Genomic DNA, 23,169 nt, shown 5'->3' with positions numbered 1-23,169 from the left:
GACAGACATTTCAGTAAATGTTGCGTTTATGCTGTACATGGCCCTAGGCCACTCAAATGATCGGCATAATGAAATTCCCCCCAAGGTATGTACTACTAGGTGGGATTCCAAGCACTGGTTGTTATACAAGGTTATACTGCAAACTAGTACCTAGTATAGCCAGGGATTGTACACTCGTGCTCACATGTGCATGCTCGTCATAATTATATCTTAACTACTAAGTCCTCACCGCCGAATTTGATTTCATAGGGTTTTCAAGCGTATTGGATTTTGCTTAGATTCACTATAACCTTATGTATCCTATTTTCTCACATTCTCCACTGCATCGAGGGCCCGCTGGAACCTGGAGCGTAGGTCGGCCAAGTCTTCCAGACCAACACTGATCCTGACAAGGTCTGGGTCAACATTGAAAGATCTCGCCTATAAACAAATCCCCGGGTTAGTCTCAAATGGCCAGAAGTGTAGGGAGGAGAGAGGGTGTAACATACCCAGTCTAATTCACCATAATGAGCCAGAAGAACGTATGGAGAGCTATATTCAGGCGACACGTTAGCACTTTGAGTTAGCCAGAATTAATCAGAGTGGTCATAACTATACCTGAGAGTGAAGTTGGTGCCGAGACTAGGTCCCTTCAAAACCTCCAATGTGTCATAAAATGCAATGGCTTCTGCGTTCGAGTGAAATGTAACAGAGAAAAGCCCACCGTATCCGCCATTGGGATTTCGAAGGCTATCGTACAGGGGCCTGGTTGGGCTGTATTTAGGATAATAAACTTCCTTGACTAAGAATGGTGTCAGAATAACTTATTGATGGGACTGGAAATTGAAGGAGATTTCCTTACTTAGAGGAGATGCTTTCAACATGGCCGTCACTTCTTCAGAAGTGGAGTTGATTTTATCGATTCTTGAAACAAAGTCACGGCTGTTTCGCTCCAAGAACAAAGCATCCTCTGCCCAATAGATGTCCTCATAATCCTGAGCGTATGTATCTTTCAGTTTCTGGTAGTACTGTCCGTGAGGATTCAGGATTGCACTTCCTCCCATGACATTACTATCGCCACTGAAAATCTTTGTCAGACTGCTGGCGACAATGTCTGCATATGGAAGAACGTTGATGTTGAGGAAATTGCTAATAGTTTCATCAACTACTACTGCAAAATCGTATTGGTCGGCCAGAGCTCGTATGCGCACTAGATCCGGGGTCTTAAGTAGAGGATTGCCTGGGGCCTCGGTGAAAAGCCCAAGGAACCTCTCACCCTTCTCTAGTCGAGCTTGGAGATCATCCAAATCTTCAGATGAGCCATGTCCGTAGAATAAACAGCCCGGGCCCCACTTTTGTAGAATCTTCAATGTATCGGTATACGGAAATCCGAAACAGATACTTTGCAGGGGCCCCCGTGCATTCATGAGAGTTTGATGCGCGTTGAAGATCGCGCTCATACCAGAGGGGTAGAGAAGAACATCATCCTCTGAGATATCATCGACTCGACCTCCCGACGAAGCTGTTTCTAGAGCCTCGGGTAGCTCGACATCAGCAGTCAAGACACCAGCAATGCGCTTTCGAACTGCAACTTTAGCCTGTGCGGCGTGTAAGGCGCTGAGGTTGCGACCAAAGCGTTCCTCGATGAATTGAGCATAGTCTCGACCGTCCTCCACACCACTAGTTGTGGGAGTGGCCGATGATGTATTTGGGGTCGAAGCTCCCCAGGCAACTCCGCTCAGGGAGCCTCGCCCTTGGTATCTTCGAGGACCTTTACAGGGTCGCTGAGCAAGAGACTCAGATGTGGCAGTCTCCTTCTCTTCCACCAAGAAACCGTCCTGCAGGGCACGGAGACAGAACTCACCCCGCCGACTCGAGATCCCGTTGCCAGAATGTTGCCACACCTGTTTCGCAATTGGTGCAAATTCTTTGGGATAGATTACACCAACCAACGAGGATGTGACCGAGGTTGATCCAGCTTCGGCATGCGTAGATGGGACGAAATTCACGATTCGGACTTTTTGCGATTGGTCGTCGGAGATCTTGGATATGATGAACGAATGGCAAAGTTGCGCAGTCTTAAGCGATGCAAAGAGAGTCGCTGTCTCTGTCTCTTGATTCCCTACACGTTGAACAATCTCCCCCGCGAGCTTCTGAATGCTAGGATGCACGAAGAATCGAGGATATCCGCATTGCATCTTACTTATAACCCAGTCTTCTCCTTCTTCGTAACCGACATTGGCTCTCCATGTTGGCAATGATACACTGACGGCCTTTCAACGATGTCAGCTAAGAATTCAATGTCAAGAGGTATTATGTGAGGGGTAATTTGTTCAACGAGGGGCACACTGGGGAATTCAAGAATACATACATGGTCGGTGTTTGGGGGCACAGGGCCTCCTAGTGCTTGAAGCATTGCCAATTAAAGACAGACAAAGTCAATGATGTGAGATACAAAAGAGAAAGAGAAAAATTAGGGGGGAGGGGGAAGTGGAAAGAGTGACAGTAGAAAAGAAATATGGAGTTTCGAGTCATACAAAAAGTATGCGATCTCGGCGATGGCGTATTGGCTCTACCCCCCCCGGTCTGAGTCAGCAAATGTTATCCCCGTTATCGCCCCATAAAAAAAATTCGGGATTATCGAATGCTTCAAACTACAATTCTTTCCCTTTGGACCAACATTTTCGGCACTCCTCTCTTGGAAAATGTCGACTCATGCGGTGAAAAGGAGGAGGCTCAGCCCCTCACCACAAAATCCTGATTCTTCAACCCTGCCAAAATCTTCGCATACGACTCCGATGAGCTCGAAAGAAGAGACTCAAAAAACAGCTCAGTCTACCGCGCGCAATGAGGATACCCAGTCAAAGAGTCATCAAGGACGTCGGGGAATTGAAGACAGCTCTGCAGAGCTGGCTATGGCCAGTGGATTCTACAAATCAAGCTTTTTCAAATTGCAGATGGACGAGTTGCTGACCGGGTTGAGACCAAACTACGGAAAGCAGATCTCAAAGTCCCAGGATGCCCTCCACAAGTTGAAGAATACGATCGAAGGCCTGCCCGACAGGGAATCGAAGTCTGTATCTGATGCCGAGAAGGAGCTACGGACTGCTTCTGATATCGTGATTCCGTGGCCCGAACCTCGACCCGCCAAAGATGCCAAATACACCGTGTCGTACGCGAAGCCAGCAAACATCAACGTGGTGGGTAGCGCTGTGTTGAAAACTGGAGCCAAGACAACGGATTCTCGACCGATCGATCTGGCTGTAACAATGCCCAACTCCATCTTCCAGGAAAAAGACTATGTCAACTATCGCTATTTTCACAAAAGGGCATACTATGTTGCTTGCCTCGCCGCAGGTATACAGGGGCCAATGAATGATCTTGGATTCGAAGTCAAATTTGGATTCCAAGATGGCGACAGTCTTCGTCCTTTGATTTTGCTGGAGCCTCGTTCGACTTCCAAAGGCGATCCGACTCCCCAGCCGCAGATTCGAATCCTGACTGCAATTGAACCGAGTCTATTCCCGATTACCCGGACACTTCCAATCAGGAGTAACGTTCGTCAGGGCTCAAAGGACCAATCAGAAGCTGGCGAATCAACTCCATATTACAATGCTAGCTTGCGGTCCGAGGCCGCCGTCTCTCTTTACCACAAATTCCTCCATTCAACCGCCCAGAAATGTGAATCGTTCCGTGACGCTTGTATCCTGGGGCGCACTTGGCTCCAGCAACGCGGTTTGCAAACCTCCTTCCAAAATGGAGGATTTGGGGGCTTTGAATGGGCAGCGCTTGTCTCTCTCTTATTTGAGGGTGGCGGCCCAAGTGGCCAGCCAATTCTTTTACGGTCCTACAGCAGCTATCAGATCTTCAAAGCTACCATACAGTTTCTAGCTGGCAGAGATTTGACTACACCCTTACTTCTTTTCGCCAGCGACGTTGCGGTTCCAAATGGAGGACCTGTATTGTATGATGGCCGGAGAGGGTTGAATATTCTGTACAAAATGACTACTTGGTCTTACGCAGCGCTTCGACACGAAGCGTCAATTACCCTCAAGATGCTTAATGAATCCCGCGAGGACAATTTTGACCGGGTTTTCATCGTTAAGGTCGACGAACCAGCCTTGCGGTTTGATCGCCTTATCTCGTTCCCGAAGGCTTTCAATGGTGATACCGTTCGTGCTCTTCGCGAGCAGAATGCTTTATACACCACACTCTCCAAGGCTCTTGGAGATCGGGTCAAACTAATCTCCTTTGCGAGCCAAAACGCCGAATCCTGGTCGACCCGAGCAAAGGCATTGACCAAGAAAGCGAGTCACAACCTATCCGTAGGTCTTCTACTTGATGCCGATAACGTCGGTCGGGTAGTTGATCACGGCCCCGCCGCAGAAGAGAAAGAAGAAGCAGCATCGTTCCGGGAATTCTGGGGCGATAAGTCAGAACTGCGACGATTCAAAGACGGCAGCATTCTGGAGAGTCTTGTATGGTCTGACCAACCATCCGAGGACTCCATTGTGCTCCAGATTCTCACCTACGTACTACAAAGGCATTTCCAAATCACCGAGGATGACTTTTCGTTCACTGGTGATGAGTATGACGATATTCTTCTTGAAGAAGGGGATGGTATCTTGGCGTACTCCAGCCAGCCCTTCCAATCCATCAAGGAAGCATTCAGTGATCTAGAGAGATCAATTGGAAACATGGAGGAAGTTCCTCTGACAATTCGTCACTTGGCACCGGCTAGCCCACTGCTCCGGTACACTGCGCTTCGAGTGCAGACCTCGGGTGGAGCCCAGGAACCCGCAGATATTGTTCTTCAGTTTGAAAGCTCTTCTCGATGGCCCGATGACTTCGCAGCAATCCAGATGACCAAGGCGGCTTTCTTGCTGAAGATCGGGGATTCTTTGGAGTCATCAGGTGCTGCTTCATCCTGCCGTGTCGGTTTGGAGAATGAAACAAGCAAGGTGTTGAATAATGTGTACCTGGATATTTCTCATACTTCCGGGTTCATCTTCCGCCTCAGAATTCATCATGATCGCGAACAAACACTCCTTGAACGCCAATTGAAAGATAAGAGCATTAACCCTCGAGAACGGGAAGAGATTGCGTATGCTCTTTTCACATACAAAAGAACATTTGTGCAGGCTCCACGGTTGACTCAGGCACTGCGAAGTCTCTGCACTCGCCTTCCTTTATTGTCACCGACAATTCGCCTGGTCAAGTTCTGGTTTAGCTCTCACCTCTTCTCGGGTCAGATCTGCGATGAATTGATTGAGCTTCTGACAATCCGGGCCTTTACGCAACCGTACCCCTGGGATTGCCCCTCCAGTGTCATGACTGGCTTCCTACGCACCCTCCACTTCCTCTCTCGTTGGGACTGGCAACAAGAGCCCTTCATCGTTGACCTGAGCGGAGATCTGGGCCCCGAGATTACTGAAACGATTCGCACTCGATTTACTGCTTGGCGGAATATTGACCCTGCAATGAACACTGTCGCTCTGTTTGTCGCCTCAGACCTCGATACTGATGGCGTGACTTGGACCCAGTATGAGATGCCCTCAAAGGTTGTAGCTGGCCGAATGTCCGCCTTGGCGAAAGCCGCAGTGGGTTTACTTCGAAAGGAAGGCGACGACCTCGACGTGTCAGATCTCTTCCAGACGTCGCTTAGCCCTTACGATTTTGTTCTTAATCTGCGCTCTAAATTCTCAGGGGATCGCTCCGCCTCCGTTTCTAAATATAAGAATTTGGCCGAGGGCACCTCCCAGCAGGCCGGTGCGGCAGTTGTGAAGTCATTTGTACATGATGTACAGGCATGTTATGGTCAAAGCATCCTTCTTTTCCATGGAGATGAGCGGTGTGGTGTGATTGCCGGTGTATGGAACCCGCAGACGTTGAAGCCACGGAATTGGAACTTGAAGACCGCCTACTCAACGGCCCCAGCTGGCGGGAAGGAGAGTCCAGACGACCGCGTTACAATCAACCAACTGGCCATCTTAAACGAGATCACCCGATTGGGCGAAGGGCTCATTGATACCATTGACACTGGCGATCTAAAAGCGTAGTCTTTCATGTACTAGTATGATTGACATCCAGAAGGAAAAAAGAGAGGAGGATTTATATCGGAAAGAATTAGATCTTTATCATATTGGCGAATGTACATTACCTGCTAGCGCCGCTGCAATGCAAAACTATCCAAAAACAAACAACCCAGCAATGAGTATCAATTACTCCCCCAAAGAAAACCATATAAAGAGCAACATGTCATTTCACAATCATGAAGAACCCCGACCCGACTTGCCGGTTGGCACCTGCGATGAGAAGGAACAGAACTTATCCTTGATCGCCACAACCTCATACGTGCCTTCATCAGAGGTCCTGACGGTCTTCCGATGCTCATAGGAGATGTCGTGCTTGATGTCGAGTACCTCAGACTTCTTGCCCTTGCGAGCATTGGAGCTTCGAATGTATCTGTAAAAAAAAAAAAAAAAAAAAAACTGGGATTAGCCACGAGGATAAAACTAGAATCAAGGACCAAGGCTCGGCAACTTACGTGAACTCAAACGGCGGCGTGCCCCAAAAATCGAAGTGAAGTTCAGCTTCCCCACCTTCGTGGATATCGACCACGGAAACCTGGCCATTGCTAATCCGAACACTGGGCATCTCATGGATGACCTTGGTGATATCCTTGTGGGCCTTGCACTTCCCACTGGCTCCGTCCCCGACAGCAGTGATGGTGAATTCACCTGGACGTTCAGCGATACGACGGAAGTTCGTGTTCTGTGATGTGGCCTTTCGCTGAGCTCCGTCGAAAGTATAGAAAACTTCGAACGGAGCATGCCCCGAAAGAGAAAATGACAACCGTTCACCCACGCAATAGTCGATCTTGGATTCAAGAGGAATGATGGTGGGAACATCGGAGACAGATACACGGACGGAGGAAGAATCGTATTCGGTGGCTCTCTGGCAGCCACGGGAGTCACGCACCTTATGGATGCTCACCACGTGTTGACCGAGGTCTAAATGGCGACGAGGAATTGGTAGATTGTGATGCTTCGAATTAATCTTTGGGATGGAAACGATCTCTGGTTTGGCATTCGAGTGATGCTTGATGGTAATCTCTAACGAGAAGGGGGGGACACCTTCCAAAGTGATTGGAATTGTCTCTTCACCACTGGCATCCTCTTTGCAAAATCCGTAGATATGACCAGGAGAATCAAAGCGTGCGGTGGGAAGCGAGTTGACCTTTTGCGTCACAATCAAAGCACTGCTCTTCAGGTCATGGTCGTAGAGATTGTCACCAACATCGGTGAATCTATAAGTGTACTGCCCAGGCTCAGAGGTGTCCATCTCAGTCGAGAGCACATCAAGTGCAGTTCGCAAATTTTTGGTGCGAACAGAAGACGTGCCACGATCTGTCTTGCGTCGTTGCTCGTACTGAAGAGCGAAAGGAGGATTGCCGGATAGACGAAGTTCAAGGCTGTCGTCGTCGCCTTGGCAGACTTCCGGTTTGACATAATTTCCTGACGAAGGAACAGGTGCGCCGTCCACAGCAGTGACTTGGGGTCGGGGGATCCACGAAACCTCGAATTCTTTGGCAACTGGGTCCACAGATCCTGGGCAAGAAACATCATACACTTCAAGAAGCTCATAGAGGCCCTCTTGATCCACGAGCAAAACACTGTTCTCGTTCCAGAAGGTTTTCTGGAGAGGTTCCTCGTGGGCATCTATGTTCTTGTATTTCACTGTCCATGGCCGCTCACCACTCAACCTCAACGGGACTTCAATCTTCGAGCCTTGCATGGCAGATAAACTCCTCTTCTTGTCGATCTGACCAAAGGAAGCGTGAGGTGGCTTTGACCGCGCATCGATCTTCATCATTTCTTTGAGTGTCCGCTTACAATTCGACTTGTCTTTGACACTGGTAAGTGCGAGGGTGTACTCGCCTCCGCTTGTCAACTTGTCCGTAGTGATGGTTGCCAATTCCGAGTCTGACTGAAGCACATGCTTTGTTCTCTTGCCATTGTGAAGGAGTTCGTATTGCAGGGTCCATGGAGCTTCTCCCAGGAAAGCCAGGTCTACAGAGATAGACTCTCCAAAACAGGCCTTGCGTACCTCTTTTGGTCCAATGAAGTGAGCGGAAGCTGGTGGCTTGACATCCTGTTCCAATGGAGCCACTTTATCTTTCAGAGATCGCGGTGAGTACACGGAGTCTTCAATATCGAGGAAGCGATAACGGTAGAAGCCAGCTTCCGAAGGCGTGAAGTCTAACTGTGTTCGTGGTCCATCAATCTTATGCGTTTTAGTGATGGCTCCCTTGGAGTTCTCAATACTATACCGCAGACGGAATGGTGGAGACCCCGTCAGGTCAAGATCAACAAGCAAGCCGACTGCGTTGTTGGCACACCGATCAAATATTTTTTCAGCCTTAACAGAGATTTCAGGCTCAGGGGGGTTGTGCAAGTAACATGATGAAGGTTCCAGGATATCGCCGGGGCAAAATTGACTCGAAACAGATGTCAAAGAGTACCAGCCCGGTTCTTTGATGGGCGACTTCTGATCCACAGACCTCAAGACGAGCGTGGTTTCTTTGGAATCCGCGCTCTTCTGCGTATCCGAGCCATCGTTGTATGTATAGACCACGGAGAAGGGCCCGTCGCCGGTGTACCTAGCTCCGTCAGTCTGGAATTTGATGGGGAGGTCAACACTATTCCCGCGGGCAACCTCCAGCGGACGTTGATCATTGCATCCTGACAAGGAAATGCGTGGGCTTTCATGGACCGAAAACTGGTGCCATTGGGATAACGACTTGGTAGACGGCCGCTCGTTATCCTCGAAAATGGTTGAGTAGTTGGCAACATTGCCGCAAGCATCATGCACTTCTTCAATAGCATAAAGCCATTCTCCGCCGACGTTTAGGGATTCATTCAACGGGAGATCAATTTTCTGGCTCTGTGCCCATGAGATATCGGGTTGATTGATACTGAAGAGAGCACCAACTTGCTTCTGGCTCAGAAGAGGCGAACGTAGGTTATCCGGTTGTATGTGTTGGAAAGAAAAGCCACGGTCATGGTGGTTTACCTGCCTGCTATACTTGATCTTCAGGGGAGGTGTGCCCTCAACCTCAAGAATCAAGTTAGACAGTTCACCTTTACATTTGTTTGTATGCGAATTCTTGATCAGCGCTCGTGGGCAGGCCACCACCAAGGCATCAGATGTGCGCGTGCGCACGTCGAGCTGAGTTTCATCCACCACCCGTTGAAGACGATAGATACCCGTCTTTTTGACGGGCAAATGAAGATCCCGATAAGGGACAGGATCCTGGGTTGCATGTCTCTTGTCCGCCTGTTTCCTAAGTTGCTTCAGTTGTTTGAAAGGAATAGTCAAAGTTTCATTTTCGCCCGTGTTCAGGTCGAGGCGCAACACTTCGATGAGAATGGGATCCGTCTGATTCACGCGGATGGGAAGGGTCACGGTGTTTCGCTGTGAGTCAAGACATAACGGCTCTCGATCTGGATTGAGAACGGCAGAACTACAGTCACAAAATTAGTACAAGAACCGGAGGCAATTCACCACCTCAAGGGTGGAATATCGACCTACCCTTCTGGAAGAATGTGCACAATTTGCTTTCCCAAGATCAATGAAGCGTTGTGGATGATGTCGCCCGGCTTGACTTTGCGCTCGGAGATTGACAGCTCACGATCATAAGCAACTTTGACCAGTCCCGCAAGCCAAGCACCTAGAGGGATCTGTCGCTGTCAGCACAAAGATTATCACCCATTTATTGGGAGTATGGAAAAACTAACTGGTATTTGAAACATGAGAAAGACGTTGCCAACCACATGCAATAAAAACAGAGCTAGTGTAGTCGGGAATGCCCACTCCAGCCATGGTATGCTCAAAGCCTGCAGGCCGAACAAGAAAATTCCATCCACCGACACCCATTTTAAAAATAACCAAGTCGAGTCTAGCTCATCGGAAGCGGTCCAGGATTCATATATGCGCCACGCATTGAGGGCCAGATAAAAGGCCACAACATAAAGACGCTGCGAGGGCGCATCAATCAAGTTGACTGGGATGAGGGGCGTGTTGGTATTCTGGGGTGCCTGTGGAGCTGGTGGCGCCCTTGGTGCCTTTGATGCTTTCGTCGGGGATTTAGAGGATGATTTTCTTTCTCGTACATCGCGAGATTGGGATCGGGGCGTCTCAAAAAGCTTTCTTCTCCCAGGGATAGTCTTGGGTGTCTGTGGAAAGGCAGACGGAAGGAGGGGAGTGCCGTTCATGGCATGCTGTGGTCGCCAGAGTCTCCGGCGGGGGTTTCCACAATCAAAAGATCAGGTTTCAAGAGGGAAGCTCTGCAAGTTGAATGTCCCAAGGTTTGAGCAGGAATTTCAGAGCTCAATTGACCGCTGGTTGGGTGGAGCCGTGGTCTTGTCTCGTAGTTGTAAGAAAACAAGAAACAAAAAGTAGTGAGGCTGCCGAGAGACGCGGGAAGCGCGTCGGACAAAGCTCGGTCCACATCCGACATAGTCACATACCATAATACTACTTCTCTTCCTGGGTCTCTGTACAATATTCCTTACTCACTCTCTTGGATCTCTGGGATCTCACAATCTAAACTACCCAAGGAGCTCATGTTTTCTTTCTTTTTATTACCAAGCTGAAGGCAGCTTGAAAACCCATCATGGCTCCGCGTACCAAGAGACGACATCTGACCGATCTTTCAGAAGATCAAAGCGATGAAATCTGCCGCCCAGCTACTCAGTCTCAGAAAGATAGTTGGAATGGATTCTGTGAGATTGAATCGGAGCCTGTGAGTGGTGATCATTTATGAAAATCATGATCCTATGTAGCTCATCCACCTTGTTTAGGCTCTGTTCAACGTGATGCTCCGAGAGTTTGGAGTTAGGGGAGTCAAAATTCAAGAAGTCGTGTCTCTCGATCAGGAAATGATGGCCTTTCTTAAGTATGATCTTGGGCTGAAGAATGTCCTTTTCTTCTTTTATTTCCCTCTTCGTCCTCTTCCCTGTTTGGCTAATCAAATCTGGGGTAGTAAACCAATCTATGGACTAATCTTCCTTTTCCGCTGGCAAGAAGACGATACAGACCAGCAGGAACCCAGCTGCCCTGATGGGCTCTGGTTTGCAAATCAGGTGAGCTTTAAAATGATTTCTGAGTTTTGAAAATATAGAGGAAAAGACAGGGAGAGACTTATTGAGGCTCGATTTTATCCAGACAGCAAGCAATGCTTGCGCCAGTGTGGCCCTCCTGAATATCGTCAATAATATTCCGGATATTGATCTCGGTGAAAATCTTCAGCATTTCAAGGAATTTACCAAGACTTTTACTCCAGCTCTACGAGGCGATGCTATTAATAACTTTGAATTTGTGAAACGGGTACATAACACCTTTGCACGGTATGCTTGTTGATCCCTGTCATATCATATGTTATATTACTGGTGCTAAACACCCCCTTGTCCCCCATTCAAGCAAGATGGACATTTTGAATGCCGATTTACAATTGAAAACTGAAGCCACCTCTAAGAAACGACACAAGGGTCAAGATACCAATGACTCAGATGGTTCTTTCCACTTTATTGCATTTATGCCGGTCATGGGTCAAGTGTGGAAATTTGACGGACTAGAAAGGCAACCACAATCTCTAGGTTCGTGTGGATCTGATGCTGGCGAATCGACACCTGATGGTGACTTCTTTCCATATTGACATGCTCTAGGTGAATGTTCTGAGGATGACTGGTTGGAGGTGGCCCGACCCAACATTCTTGACCGGATGGCCGCATATGAAGAAGATCAGATTGAATTTTCTATCCTAGGAGTGGTTCGGGATCCCCTCCATGACTTAATTCGGCAACTTGCCATCAATGTGCGAAGTTTGCAAATGTTGAATGCACGATTGACATCCTCCGCAACACCGGTACTACCCGATGGGATCACGAGTTTATCCGAATTCAAAGAGACAGTGCTTGATTCCGATCTTTCTTATGGTCTTGGTCATGAGGAGATTGATGCGGCTGTTGTCCCCGAGATGACTTCCTCAGAGGCTTCACCAGGATTCGCCGCGGAACTAGAAGAACTCCGAGAAGCACAGGGCGAGCTCCGAGTCCGAATTCGAGAGGAGCAGCAGTCTCAACGAATTGACGAGGACCATGCGAGGGGGCGGCGGTATGACTATGGACCCGCGTTACGGACGTGGCTGCGGTTTCTCGCACGCAAGCAGGTGTTGGCTGAGTTAGTGTAAAGCAAATGAAGTCCTGGATCCGGACCCTCGTGGCGCAGCGATTGGCCCACACTCTGGGTACGCTACACCTTAAATCATTCCGGGTGATCAGTACGGAATTACAGAACAATTACAATAATTACCAGTGGAGTTTCTTATCTTTCGTTCTATGTATACTAGTATTCTTTTCCCTCTTTCCCCTTTTACAATAAATAAGCTTAGGTATAGTATATATCTCTCTCTTTCTTTATATATATATATATATTGTTGTTATTTATCATACTTAAAAATTGGGAATTCAAAACTAGTTGACGTGGTCATTTACATAGACATCAATAAGTGTAGAGTTTTGATCAATACTGTATTTAACCCCAAACGCCTAGGCCTAGTTTGACTATATAACTAACTAACCTTGAAAGGCCCTTTATTAAGCACTTGAGCACCTACACCAGTAAGAATATAGGGACATCTGGAATCCACGTCATGTACTTAGGTAGATAACTAGATATGAATAGTAGCTCTTTCTTTTACCGGCTTTAGACTCACAGCTATTCAGACCAGTGCTTGATTTACCTATACACAGCTAGATGTAGCGGGTATATCAATGGTACTATATACATATCAACTTTATCAGTCAGCACTTGAGAACTCCTTCTATTTAAAGAGCTTCTTTGCAAGACTTATATTTTAATGGATAACATTATTCTCATTTGTACATGTACTGTGTCACTCTTCCCCCCTTCCCCCCTTTTTCCCTTTCTCCCCTTTTTTTTTTTTTTTTTTTTTTTTTTTTCACGATGTACTTCTGGAGTTGGTAAGATTGAATTAGTAATGGCGGTGTATTGATAGTGTATTATGCCCCACTCCCCCGGGGCAAAAGGGCAAAAAATAACTGTTTCTCCCACGTCACTGGATCTTTCCCCAAGTCACGGTTCCCTTGTTCACTCATTTCTTCCCTATACTCTTTCACTTCGATTATTGCAATCGCTTGCTACTTCCTGAGCTCGTTGGCTTATTTCCACCTATCTCAGTTCTGATACAGGGCCCGCTGCCCACTAAAACTCCCTTTCTCCCTTCCTTCCTCTGCGCATCGCATTCTTTTAGTACACACAAGCTTTAGGAAACCGCCACTCCGCACCATGTCATCCGCTACCCTGCCTGAGAAGGCCCCTGATGATTCCTCCAAGTTGAAAACGTTCCTCTCCATTCTGCGCAAGTATGCTCGGCCCCTCACCATTTCACAATGGTTAAAATCAAAGAAAAGGGAGAATCAAAACAATCTCATCGGTAACTCTACTAACATAGCCGTTACCTAGGTTCGTGGGTGTGACAGATATCGCCTCGGTTCGTTTTTCCTTGCCAGCTCAACTACTGGAGCCGCGACCAAATTTAGGTACGTTCACGAGGTGCCGAGGACATATATGTATGTGTGACATGGGGTATACGAGGAACTGACGTGGGACTCAAGAATATTGGAACTACCTGGACCGACCGGAGACCTTTGCGAGGTCAGCACTCATCGCCCTTCGATAGCAGTCGCTCATATGCTGACTATAGAGCTATAGTATTGGCACATCCGACGATGAACTAGGTCGCATGCTGGAGGTGTTGAAGTTCTGGTTCACGAAAGATCTGGTATCTCTTGACTTGCGATTTTCCCATGAGCCTGAAATGAAGGTGCTGAAACATTCAACAGAAATATATCAAGGGCAAGCCATGCAAGCCTTATAACTCGACCTTGGGTGAATTCTTTCGAGTAAGTGAAATGGAAAAAAACACCCAAAGGTGGTCTCAAAGTCCAAGAATGGTCATTGACGATGCATGGCAAAATAGTGCAGCTGGGATGTAGAAGATATTGCACCCCAGGAAACCAATCTTCCAGGCGTCGACGCAAATGGAAACGGCACTCTCATCAAGGATGGTAATGAGAAAGTCAAAGTGTGCTATTTGACCGAACAAACCTCGCATCATCCGCCCGTCTCTGCCTTCTACATTGACTGTCCCGAACGGGGTGTTTCCGCACGAGGATTTGACCAGCTCAGCGCCAAGTTCACTGGCACGAGCATTCGAGTGAGCCCTGGCCTACACAATCTGGGTATTTTTGTCAATCTTGAGAAAAGGGACAACGAGGAATACCAGTTGACACATCCCCATGCACACCTGGGGGGTCTATTGCGAGGTGCTTTGGCGATCACGGTATCAGACGCATGCTACGTCACCTGTCCCAAGACCGGCATGAAGGCTATCCTGCAATACCTAGAGGAAGGATGGATCGGCCGCTCTCAGAACCGAATGGAAGGTGTAGTTTTCCGTTACAACCCCGAAAAGGACAATATCACAAGGTTGAAGGATGTTACAGAGAGTGATGTTATTGCACGAATCAGCGGGTCCTGGCACGGCAAGATATATTACACCCCAGCAGGCTCCAAGGAACCTATTCTGCTCATCGACATTGAACCTCTCTACCCTGCTTCGAAGGATCTGCCCCCCGACGAGGAGCAGCTTTCCAACGAATCTTTGAAATTCTGGGGAGAAGTGACGGACGCCATTGTGGGTAAACAGTTTACCCAAGCGACCAAGCTCAAGCAGGACATTGAGGAACGTCAGCGTCAGCGGGCAGCTGAGCGTAAAGAACAAGATATTGAATGGAACCCGCGCTTCTTCACTGGTGCAGTCACTCCGCTAGGAAAACCCGAGCTGACTGAAGAGGGTCAGAAGGTCTTGCAGGGAATCCGGGATGGGAATTATGTCTTAGAGGAAAGTACAGTGCAAGGCGCATAGGTTTCTTTCAATTTGAAGGGGCCAGTCTATGTTTTGATTGACGCAGAACTCGTGGCGTATCTGGCATGCGCAACCATTTCTCCTTTGGCGTATATCTTGTTGGTTTATTTCCTTCCCTGACCTCACTACACATCTCTAGAATTTTTTCCCCCATATCTGCCCCCTATCTCTTCTTTTACTCTTCACATAGGGGTTGCATCTTGTCTTCTACTCCCCGTCTTTTTCTTTTGTGAATAGTCACTTGCGGGCGAATGAGGACTTGCGTTTTGTTGAGGCAGCAGCAATCACACTCCCTCGCGTGCTCAGAATGAATATAAAATCGTGTCCACGGTCTGCTTGCACTTTTGCTCCATAGAGATGTTATTATGAAAAACGAAGTTTTACAAGAACCACAGAGAAGAACCTAGTAGTCAACCCTTAATATACTGATTTGTGTTTATTACAAGAAACCAAAAGAAAAATTCATTGGTGAAATATGTAAACATTGAACAGAACAGATTATTAGCCACCAACACCCCTTGCCCGATCCCCCGCCCAAACCAGTCACGGAATAACAGCGTAATAAGATATAGTGACAGTCATTAAAACATCAATGCATGAGGAGAATTCAAGTTGGCTTATACTAAGCTGAAGCACTGACAACCTTAGTGAAGCCAGCAGTCACAGTCTTAGCAATTTCTTCATTCTTATGTGGGAGCAAAGACAACGCGTAGGCGACATCATTCCATTGTCGCTCAGTCTCACAACGGGGTAGTCGGGCGGCAAGCTTGTCTGCCAGCTGACGGGCATGTTTCTCCTGTGCATAAAGTATGATTATTTGAAAATGTCGAGAACGAGGATAGTGTTGGAACTTACCTTTTCCACAAATCCGATGAGGAACTTGACAATACGCCTGAGAGATACCTCCTCCAGGTTTCGCTCTGCACTCAACAAACTGAACATATCCACAAAGTGGTTGTAAACAGCATTATCCTTCGTAGCCAGCTCGGTAAAGAACATGCGAGCCAGGTCGGCAATTTTCTTGTCATCGTCTTCCAAGCACTTGGCCATCTCACCAAGTTGACCTTTGACCTTGACTTGACCAGCTAAGATAAGGAAGGTCAGGGTCATGAGGCAGGTACGCTTGACAGAGGCCTCATCATCGTTAAGACGGCGGTAAAGGAAGTCCGTGTTCTCGTCAATGAGATGGTTGAAGCAGACGGCCATGTCACCTAGTGCGATAACCGCATTGCTGCGCACGATCGGATCCTCTGACCGTTCCATGATTGTGATGAGGAGTGGAAGGTTCTTCTCGCAATATTCGGCCGAAACGCACATCAGCTTGGCCAAACACAAGGTCGCTGATGCCTGTAAATCACGGTCTGGGTATTTGTCGTTATTGGCACAAATTTCCGCCACCATTGGACCGAACTTTGCAAGAAGGGAGTTTTCTCCATAAAGGAGTTCACGTTCACGGATATGAGCCATGGCATCTTGGAAATCATCTTCGGTTGTACCTCCGATCAAGTCGAGTTCATCTTCATCGGCGTTGTCGGTGCTCTGCTGAGCGGCCGCTTCCGCTGTTTTGTTCTTCTCTTGTTCAGCCTTGCGGCGCTTGAAATCAAGCTCGCAAAGTTCCAGGTGTACGATCTGCTTGATTGCAATATGGCCAACGACATACAGAAGTTGCGAGAGAGCTGCAGAGGAAGGCTTTGTTTTCGATCCTTCTTCGTCGGTCGATGCAGTACCAGGTCGTTGATCCTCTTCATTCACAGAAGCTTGCGAAGAGGAAGGGTGTCGGGCATGAGACTGGAACACAAACCGAGTCTTTCTCCGGAGAATGTCAGAGCAAAGAACATCGGGATGCTTTGAAAGAGTGTAGATGGCGCTGATGGCTTGTTCCGCAACGCCATACCACTCTTTGCTGTTAGAGACAATTTCGAGCATGGCGGCAAGCTTGGTCAGGACCGAATGGTCGTTGGCAAGTTTGGGAATAACAATGTCCTTGGATTTAGCTTGACGTCCAGGCACCATGCGCCGTAAGGCAATGCAGGTATATTTGGCAAGTACAAGGTCGGATCGTCCCAAGCCACCGAGGCCGATACGCAGCATAGCCTCAATCTCCTTGACAACAACCTCCTGGTCGGCCAACGCGAGCATGCCAAGAACGATGATTGAACCACGCCGCTGGGTTTTCGAGATCTCCTTTTTCTGAACACTGTATACTTGCCAAAGTTTGGCAATTACCGTCTCTGAGACATGGCCCGCTTTCATCATGGTGCTCAACAACTGCTCCAGACAAGTGAGTTCAGCTGGTGTAGATCCAAAGGTCAAACTGATCATGTTGCGTGCGATGTAATTGGCAGCGTCATTAGGGCTGAACGAGTCCGGTGCATCAAAGAAAAGCCCCTTGTAGCAATCAATCAAATGGGTCTGAACACCCTTACCTTCATCGCTATTGCCCTTGGTCCAGATAAGCCGGAGCATGCGACGGATTCCACTGCGAGCCGTCTCGACCTTGTAGGCATCCAGAACCACGAAGAAATCCATGGCTTCGATTACCTCGCTCTTGTTGCGAGACGAGAGCAGCTGAGAGACTACAGTGGATCCCGAATGAAGAACTTCAACGAAGCGCAACGCTTCGTTGTAGTACTTCCTGGTTAGTTGTAACCGAGTCAACAACTCTGAAGTGGCCGCCTGCTCTGCCGCTTTTTGCACGGCAACTTCCTTCTCTTCCTCAGTCATCCGAGGAGCTTTGGAAGGCGAGTCATCCGGCAGTTGAGTTGCTTCATCCAATAATTCAGGATCAACACATTGAGTGGCATCCGCATCAAAGCCTGGTGTCTCCGGAGGTCGCAGAGAATTGAGCTCCGCGTCCACCCCATCTAAGCGCTCCGTCCACTCCTTATACGAGAGTTGGCCGCCGTGCATTAAACCGAATGGATGCGTAGCAACCAATTTAGACAGCAGCTTGATTGCATTCCTTCGCACATTGCTACTCTTGTCTTCTAGGCTTCGAGCAGCCAGCTCAGCTGCACGTTGTCGTCTCTTGGGGAATTTCTGCTCCAAATCGCAGATTCGCATGAAGACCTGAATGGCTCTGCAACGGCAGTAAGGATTGATGTCCAGGAACCTTTCTTCCAATACATCAAAAAAGGCATTGATCTGAGTCTTGTAGTTTTCGCTGGGTTCTTCTTGTCGACTTAGATCAGAGATAAGGTTGCCGCAGACTTCGATGACCGCACATCGCAAAGTGTATGCCTTGATATAATGTTAATTCAAGTCCGGTTTCATCAGAAGGGCAAGAGATTGAGGTACCTCGCTATCGAGTTGCTTGGCTAAGAGAGTCATTTGCTTAATGATCAACCTCGGGGCAAGGTCGGACAGCTTGATGATAAATGCAGAGACAGACTTCGGCCCACGGGTGTCGTTTGAATTGAACTCTTTATTTCCAAGCTCCCTAAATCATATTAGCACAGTCCCGACAAGTGTTCAGATCACAAAATTCACTTTAAAATCTCATCCGAGAGTTGAGGGTAGTCGTATTGCTCCGCAAGGATGTGGAGGAATTCGGCCATGGGCTCCGATAGATGCTCAAAGTATGTCAAACTTTGAACGATTGAGGTTTGCGCGCCTACAAGAGAAGTTAGTTCCGATATATTTCCATTTTATCCACAAGTGCATACCAAATGCATGACCATGGTGCTTCACTGCAATGCAGAGCACTTTGAAGGCATGCATTCGGATAGCCATGCTCTTGACTCTCTGTTCGCTCTCCAATATCAAATAGATGGTGCGGGTGAACAAATTAATAAACGTGTCGCGGTCTGAAGTTGTCAAAAAAATACGGCCTAACTTGAGTTTCATCACCTTGCACATGGTCTCCATAGAGATCTGGATCTGACCAGTCCAATCCCAGTGGCCATCCTTGGCGGACTTCTTGGATTTGGGGCCTCCTCGTCGCGCGGGAGCAGGATCTGCGGGCTTTTCTGCTGCCTTGACTTCCACCGCGGATAGAGCCCACTGGAGCAGGAACCCGTACATTTCCAGGAGTTGTTTGTGTTGTTGGATGACATCTTGCTCGTCGGATTCGAGGTCGCCATTGATAATATCTGCTTCGACGGATAATCCGGATACAATAAGGTCGAGTAGTTTGCTTAGGGATTTCACGGGGACGAAAGTGGTATATCTGCAACGGTTCACAAGTTCAGAGTCGATTCCTGATGGACGAAAGCCTCCATGGGGTAATTGGGAAGGGACCGGTGCGCACTTTAATAGGTATTGTAGGGAATCAAAAATTGAAGGTCTCATTAGGGCCTCTGGATTCTCTGCCACTGCATCCACGATCGGGTTCAAGACATTATCGATTAGCGCCGGCGACAACTGATCCGGGTCAGATTCGGCATCGAGAAGCTCCGGGTCTGCGTCGGGGGTTGGAAGGGAAGATGGATCACTCAAGTAGTACTTGAGTGATTCATTGATTTCGAATTGCATTCTGTCCTCCATGGTGTTGTCGATAACCACGAGGGGGGAAGGTTGTAGGTGTTATCGTTCGACAACGTGGGAGGAGGGGAAACAAACAGTGTTGACGATATCCGTGTTTAGCTTTTACTCTTTTGGTCGCGGAACCACGGCGACTTCTGACCGCCCGTAATATTACCGCGTTTTCCCTCCGTACTGCCGCGGTTTTCGGAGAAAAACAAGAGCTACGACACTGTAATGCGCTTTGCGCTTGAACCCTTCTCTTTCATCCCTCCTCACAGTTCCCCCGAGAACAAGCTTGCGGATTGCCAGGCGAGAGATCTCTTCTCTTCTTTTATAACTCAGTTTATGCCATGGCGGCTCATCGAGTTGCCCCCACCGGAGTTTTCGAACCTCAGCGAACAAGTTCTTTTCGAGGACTACAACCTGCAACGCATAAATACGCGTCGGAGGAGGGCGATAAGAGAACGACATACAGCGAAATGTCACAAGGAGTGAGCGATTACGAAGAGGAAGAGGAGGAAGTCGACGAGACTGTTCGAGAAGATATGAACAAGCTGGAAGACACATTTCCTGGCATCTCGGAACGATTCCGCCTGGTCAATCGAATTGGAGAAGGTACGCGCTAGATCTATAATGCTACATGAAACCCTAGAATCTCACCATGGAAGCAGGTACCTTTTCAACAGTTTACAAAGCGGAAGACTTACTTTACGATCACTATGAAAATGACTGGGATGTCTTTGGTGAAGCACAAGAACAAGAAGCCTGGCCCAGTCCTCCCTCCAAACGACGTCGAATTGAAGGAGAAAATGTCAGACACAAGAAACCTCGTTACGTGGCACTGAAGAAAATTTACGTTACCAGTAGCCCAATTCGAATTCAAAATGAGCTGGAGCTCCTCCATGATCTCCGGGGCTGTCCTTCGGTTTGTCCTTTGATCACAGCATTTCGTTTCCAGGATCAAGTCGTGGCCGTGTTGCCCTACTTCCCACATACCGATTTTCGGATTCAATACCGTACCTTCTTGGTGGCAGATATGCGTCATTATCTACGGTCCCTTCTGACAGCATTGTCGGCGGTCCATGAGCATGAGATTCTCCATCGCGATATCAAACCAACGTATGGGTCTACTCACTCACACTGCCTCCACGTCTTGAATGGTATGCTGATATGACATTTGGCAGTAATTTTCTGTACAATCCAGACCTGAAAGAAGGCGTGCTAGTGGACTTTGGACTTGCAGAGGTTGGTTTTGAGTCCCTTTGTTTGGATATGTCGATTTTGACACTGACCCATTCTGTTTTATTTATCATAGCGCCAAGGCGCTGAATACACTAGTGCATGCCTCTGCACTCACCAGTTATATGCTCGTCGAAGTCGGATCATTACTAGCTACTATTCAAAAAATCCACCATCGGGTGGATTGTCAACTGGTTATCCGAAGAATGACTCCCGATCATCAAGGCGAGCGAATCGGGCTGGAACTCGTGGCTTCAGAGCGCCAGAGGTACTTTTCAAGTGTACTTCACAAACAACGAAGATTGACATGTGGTCCGTTGGTGTGATCCTCCTAATTTTACTGGGTCGTCGGTTCCCCTTCTTCAATTCTGCGGATGATATCGATGCCATGATTGAAATGTCCAGCATCTTTGGCACCCGACGCATGAAGACTGCAGCGGCCATGCATGGACAGATTTTCGAAACCAATGTTCCCACAATCGGCGAAAAGGGCTACAGCTGGGAGAAGCTGGTGAAATGGTCAAGTTGTGTGGAAGATTTGACTGAAAGCGAACAACAAGCAACGCGTCTCCTTTCGGGTCTGATGGAGCTGGATCCAACGAAGCGGCTCAGCGCCGATGAAGCTTTACAACACGAATTTTTTACTAGTCCAGTGCATCATGATGTGGAGTGGGGAGGCAACCCCGAGGAGAGCGGAGAATCCGCTGAAGATGACGAGGCAGGGGAGGACGAAGCCGACGAAGTCGCCATGCTATGAGATTAAGATTTGTACGACATATGATGCGTTTTTGATATCAAGTGCTTGTCACACAACACTTTTTTTTTTTTACATAAACAGCTCTTGACCTTAGTAACAAAACTAGGGCGCTGCATACACGCATCACACGTAATATCGAATAGATCCATCGAACCTTGCACATGTGGGATGTCCAAAGTTACCTACTATTCCTGAACGATGCCGTGGGGAACATAAGCTTACATATCTGGGCAGTATTCACACATCAATTGATGCTTGCAGAAATAGGTGGACTTCCACATGAGCAGTCGAAATTGATGGCTACCTGTTCAGGTGGCATCATCAATACTAGCACTGTAGTACATATTGATCGATACATACCCAGTGCCTGGGCTTCAATGTTGCCTACATACTACTACATACTACCTAGTATATGAAAGAGCATTCGATTTTCTTTACTACATATGTACCTATTAGGCACTAGGTACATTCAATTAGACTAGTACCATCTAGGAGTGACCATTTCAATATTAGTGATTTTTTTTTTCGCGAGCACTAGAGTACTTGAGTATGTAGCCCCAGTAAAAGGTGTGGGATAAGCATTCAACTTATATTCCACAGTGTCTCTGTGCATGTTGAACACCTCACCGATGATGATATATATTCTAAGCCTATGGGAATGTACATGTTATTTGTATACAAATATCGCCTACTTGGCTTCCCCAAAATCATAGTGGCCAGTCTCCGAGGCATGCTGAGTCGCTCCTTTCTCTCCAGTGAAGGTGCCACCACACGTATTGCAACGGACCGAGAACGCAGCTGTATCGGTATAATAATGTTTGCTTTGTAGAATGCGGCATAGCTCTTTCGCTTTCTCCAGTACGATTGGGTCGATAGCGTCAAAGATCTTGGTGTCGCCATGCGCAAATGAATTTGCACGAGTGTATGGCGGGTCGGACGGTGAGAGTGCTAGGACGTCGTAGTGAATACCCGAGTATACCACGATACATCGAGTCGGTGCACCTTCATTGAATTGAAACATATGTAAAGTTTTTACATCAATGGAACAAATCTCGATATTGAAGTACTCGCTCAAAATCTTGAGCTCGATCGCGCCGCCCCACGAGTCACTGTGCTGAATCCACTGGCAATACTCATCCGGTTTCTTGCCTAGAATTGCTGCCGAGTATTCCGTGGGATTAGACTGAATGGATCCCGCGACAATCGACCGTAGCTCAACCATTGTATCCATGTCGCCCATGACCGCCGCGCCTACTGCTCGAAAGAGACACGAGTTATCATCTGGCATAACTCGAAGCACGAAGGTGCCGGCGTGTTCAGGGGACGCAATCTCGGGAGGATCCTCGGCATTCAAATCTGGATTTTGCGACATCGACGAAGATTGTGGCGATGGTTGGCGAAAGTCAGAGCCAGGTCGGTCGAGGGATGGCGGATCATTAGGGCGAGCAGTTCCTTCTCTTTGCGCGACAATCAACTGTTCTCCATTCAGATTGACACCAATGTCGGTGATCTTTTGGTCGGCCCGAAACTGGTCAAGTTGCAAGGGCTTGAGGTTCGGGTATCCGTATTTCACCTCGAAGAAGACCAGGCCAGTACATTCTGCAATTTGTGTCCGGAGATCATGAACAGTGGCCGACTCGTCCAGGGACACTGTTGACTGACCCGAGGGCCCTCGTACACGCATTCGCATCTTGCAAGGAAGACACAGGAATGCGAC

At 48.0% G+C, this 23,169-nt stretch overlaps 8 protein-coding genes across 8 annotated transcripts; 4 read left to right on the top strand and 4 right to left on the bottom strand.

Annotated features, from left to right (window-relative positions):
• Window positions 1–300: 300 nt before the first annotated feature.
• Window positions 301–2,395, bottom strand: N7466_006237 (cystathionine gamma-synthase; the record flags this gene model as incomplete). The annotated part of the gene is made up of 5 exons (XM_057165634.1): window positions 301–420; window positions 489–531; window positions 598–781; window positions 842–2,252; window positions 2,351–2,395. The coding sequence occupies 5 exons, from the start codon at window positions 2,393–2,395 to the stop codon at window positions 301–303; spliced, it is 1,803 nt and encodes a 600-aa protein (XP_057021233.1).
• Window positions 2,396–2,684: 289 nt separating this feature from the next.
• Window positions 2,685–6,038, top strand: N7466_006236 (rRNA-processing protein UTP22; the record flags this gene model as incomplete). The annotated part of the gene is made up of 1 exon (XM_057165633.1): window positions 2,685–6,038. The coding sequence occupies one exon, from the start codon at window positions 2,685–2,687 to the stop codon at window positions 6,036–6,038; it is 3,354 nt and encodes a 1,117-aa protein (XP_057021232.1).
• A 210-nt stretch (window positions 6,039–6,248) lies between these two features.
• N7466_006235 (uncharacterized protein) lies at window positions 6,249–10,256 on the bottom strand (the record flags this gene model as incomplete). Its single annotated transcript, XM_057165632.1, has 4 exons — window positions 6,249–6,444; window positions 6,527–9,505; window positions 9,574–9,722; window positions 9,780–10,256. 4 exons carry the CDS (start codon window positions 10,254–10,256, stop codon window positions 6,249–6,251), a joined length of 3,801 nt encoding a protein of 1,266 aa, XP_057021231.1.
• Window positions 10,257–10,657: 401 nt separating this feature from the next.
• N7466_006234 (ubiquitin C-terminal hydrolase 37) lies at window positions 10,658–12,232 on the top strand (the record flags this gene model as incomplete). Its single annotated transcript, XM_057165631.1, has 5 exons — window positions 10,658–10,786; window positions 10,845–11,126; window positions 11,209–11,390; window positions 11,464–11,639; window positions 11,709–12,232. The coding sequence occupies 5 exons, from the start codon at window positions 10,658–10,660 to the stop codon at window positions 12,230–12,232; spliced, it is 1,293 nt and encodes a 430-aa protein (XP_057021230.1).
• Window positions 12,233–13,350: 1,118 nt separating this feature from the next.
• Window positions 13,351–14,992, top strand: N7466_006233 (putative oxysterol binding protein (Orp8); the record flags this gene model as incomplete). Its single annotated transcript, XM_057165630.1, has 6 exons — window positions 13,351–13,427; window positions 13,528–13,604; window positions 13,680–13,719; window positions 13,777–13,846; window positions 13,908–13,967; window positions 14,045–14,992. 6 exons carry the CDS (start codon window positions 13,351–13,353, stop codon window positions 14,990–14,992), a joined length of 1,272 nt encoding a protein of 423 aa, XP_057021229.1.
• A 622-nt stretch (window positions 14,993–15,614) lies between these two features.
• On the bottom strand, window positions 15,615–19,477 carry N7466_006232 (condensin subunit YCS4; the record flags this gene model as incomplete). The annotated part of the gene is made up of 5 exons (XM_057165629.1): window positions 15,615–15,788; window positions 15,848–18,232; window positions 18,290–18,431; window positions 18,482–18,605; window positions 18,658–19,477. 5 exons carry the CDS (start codon window positions 19,475–19,477, stop codon window positions 15,615–15,617), a joined length of 3,645 nt encoding a protein of 1,214 aa, XP_057021228.1.
• Window positions 19,478–19,806: 329 nt separating this feature from the next.
• Window positions 19,807–21,452, top strand: N7466_006231 (serine/threonine protein kinase CDC7; the record flags this gene model as incomplete). Its single annotated transcript, XM_057165628.1, has 4 exons — window positions 19,807–20,071; window positions 20,143–20,616; window positions 20,661–20,701; window positions 20,772–21,452. 4 exons carry the CDS (start codon window positions 19,807–19,809, stop codon window positions 21,450–21,452), a joined length of 1,461 nt encoding a protein of 486 aa, XP_057021227.1.
• Window positions 21,453–22,140: 688 nt separating this feature from the next.
• N7466_006230 (ubiquitin-specific protease OTU1) lies at window positions 22,141–23,142 on the bottom strand (the record flags this gene model as incomplete). The annotated part of the gene is made up of 1 exon (XM_057165627.1): window positions 22,141–23,142. One exon carries the CDS (start codon window positions 23,140–23,142, stop codon window positions 22,141–22,143), a length of 1,002 nt encoding a protein of 333 aa, XP_057021226.1.
• Between the last annotated feature and the right edge of the window lie 27 nt (window positions 23,143–23,169).

The sequence above is a fragment of the Penicillium verhagenii genome, assembly GCF_028828195.1.
Source record: "Penicillium verhagenii strain IBT 33310 chromosome Unknown utg000006l_segment0_segment0, whole genome shotgun sequence".
NCBI classification, from domain to species: Eukaryota; Fungi; Ascomycota; class Eurotiomycetes; order Eurotiales; family Aspergillaceae; genus Penicillium; species Penicillium verhagenii.
This window is presented reverse-complemented; position numbering and strand designations above follow the sequence as displayed.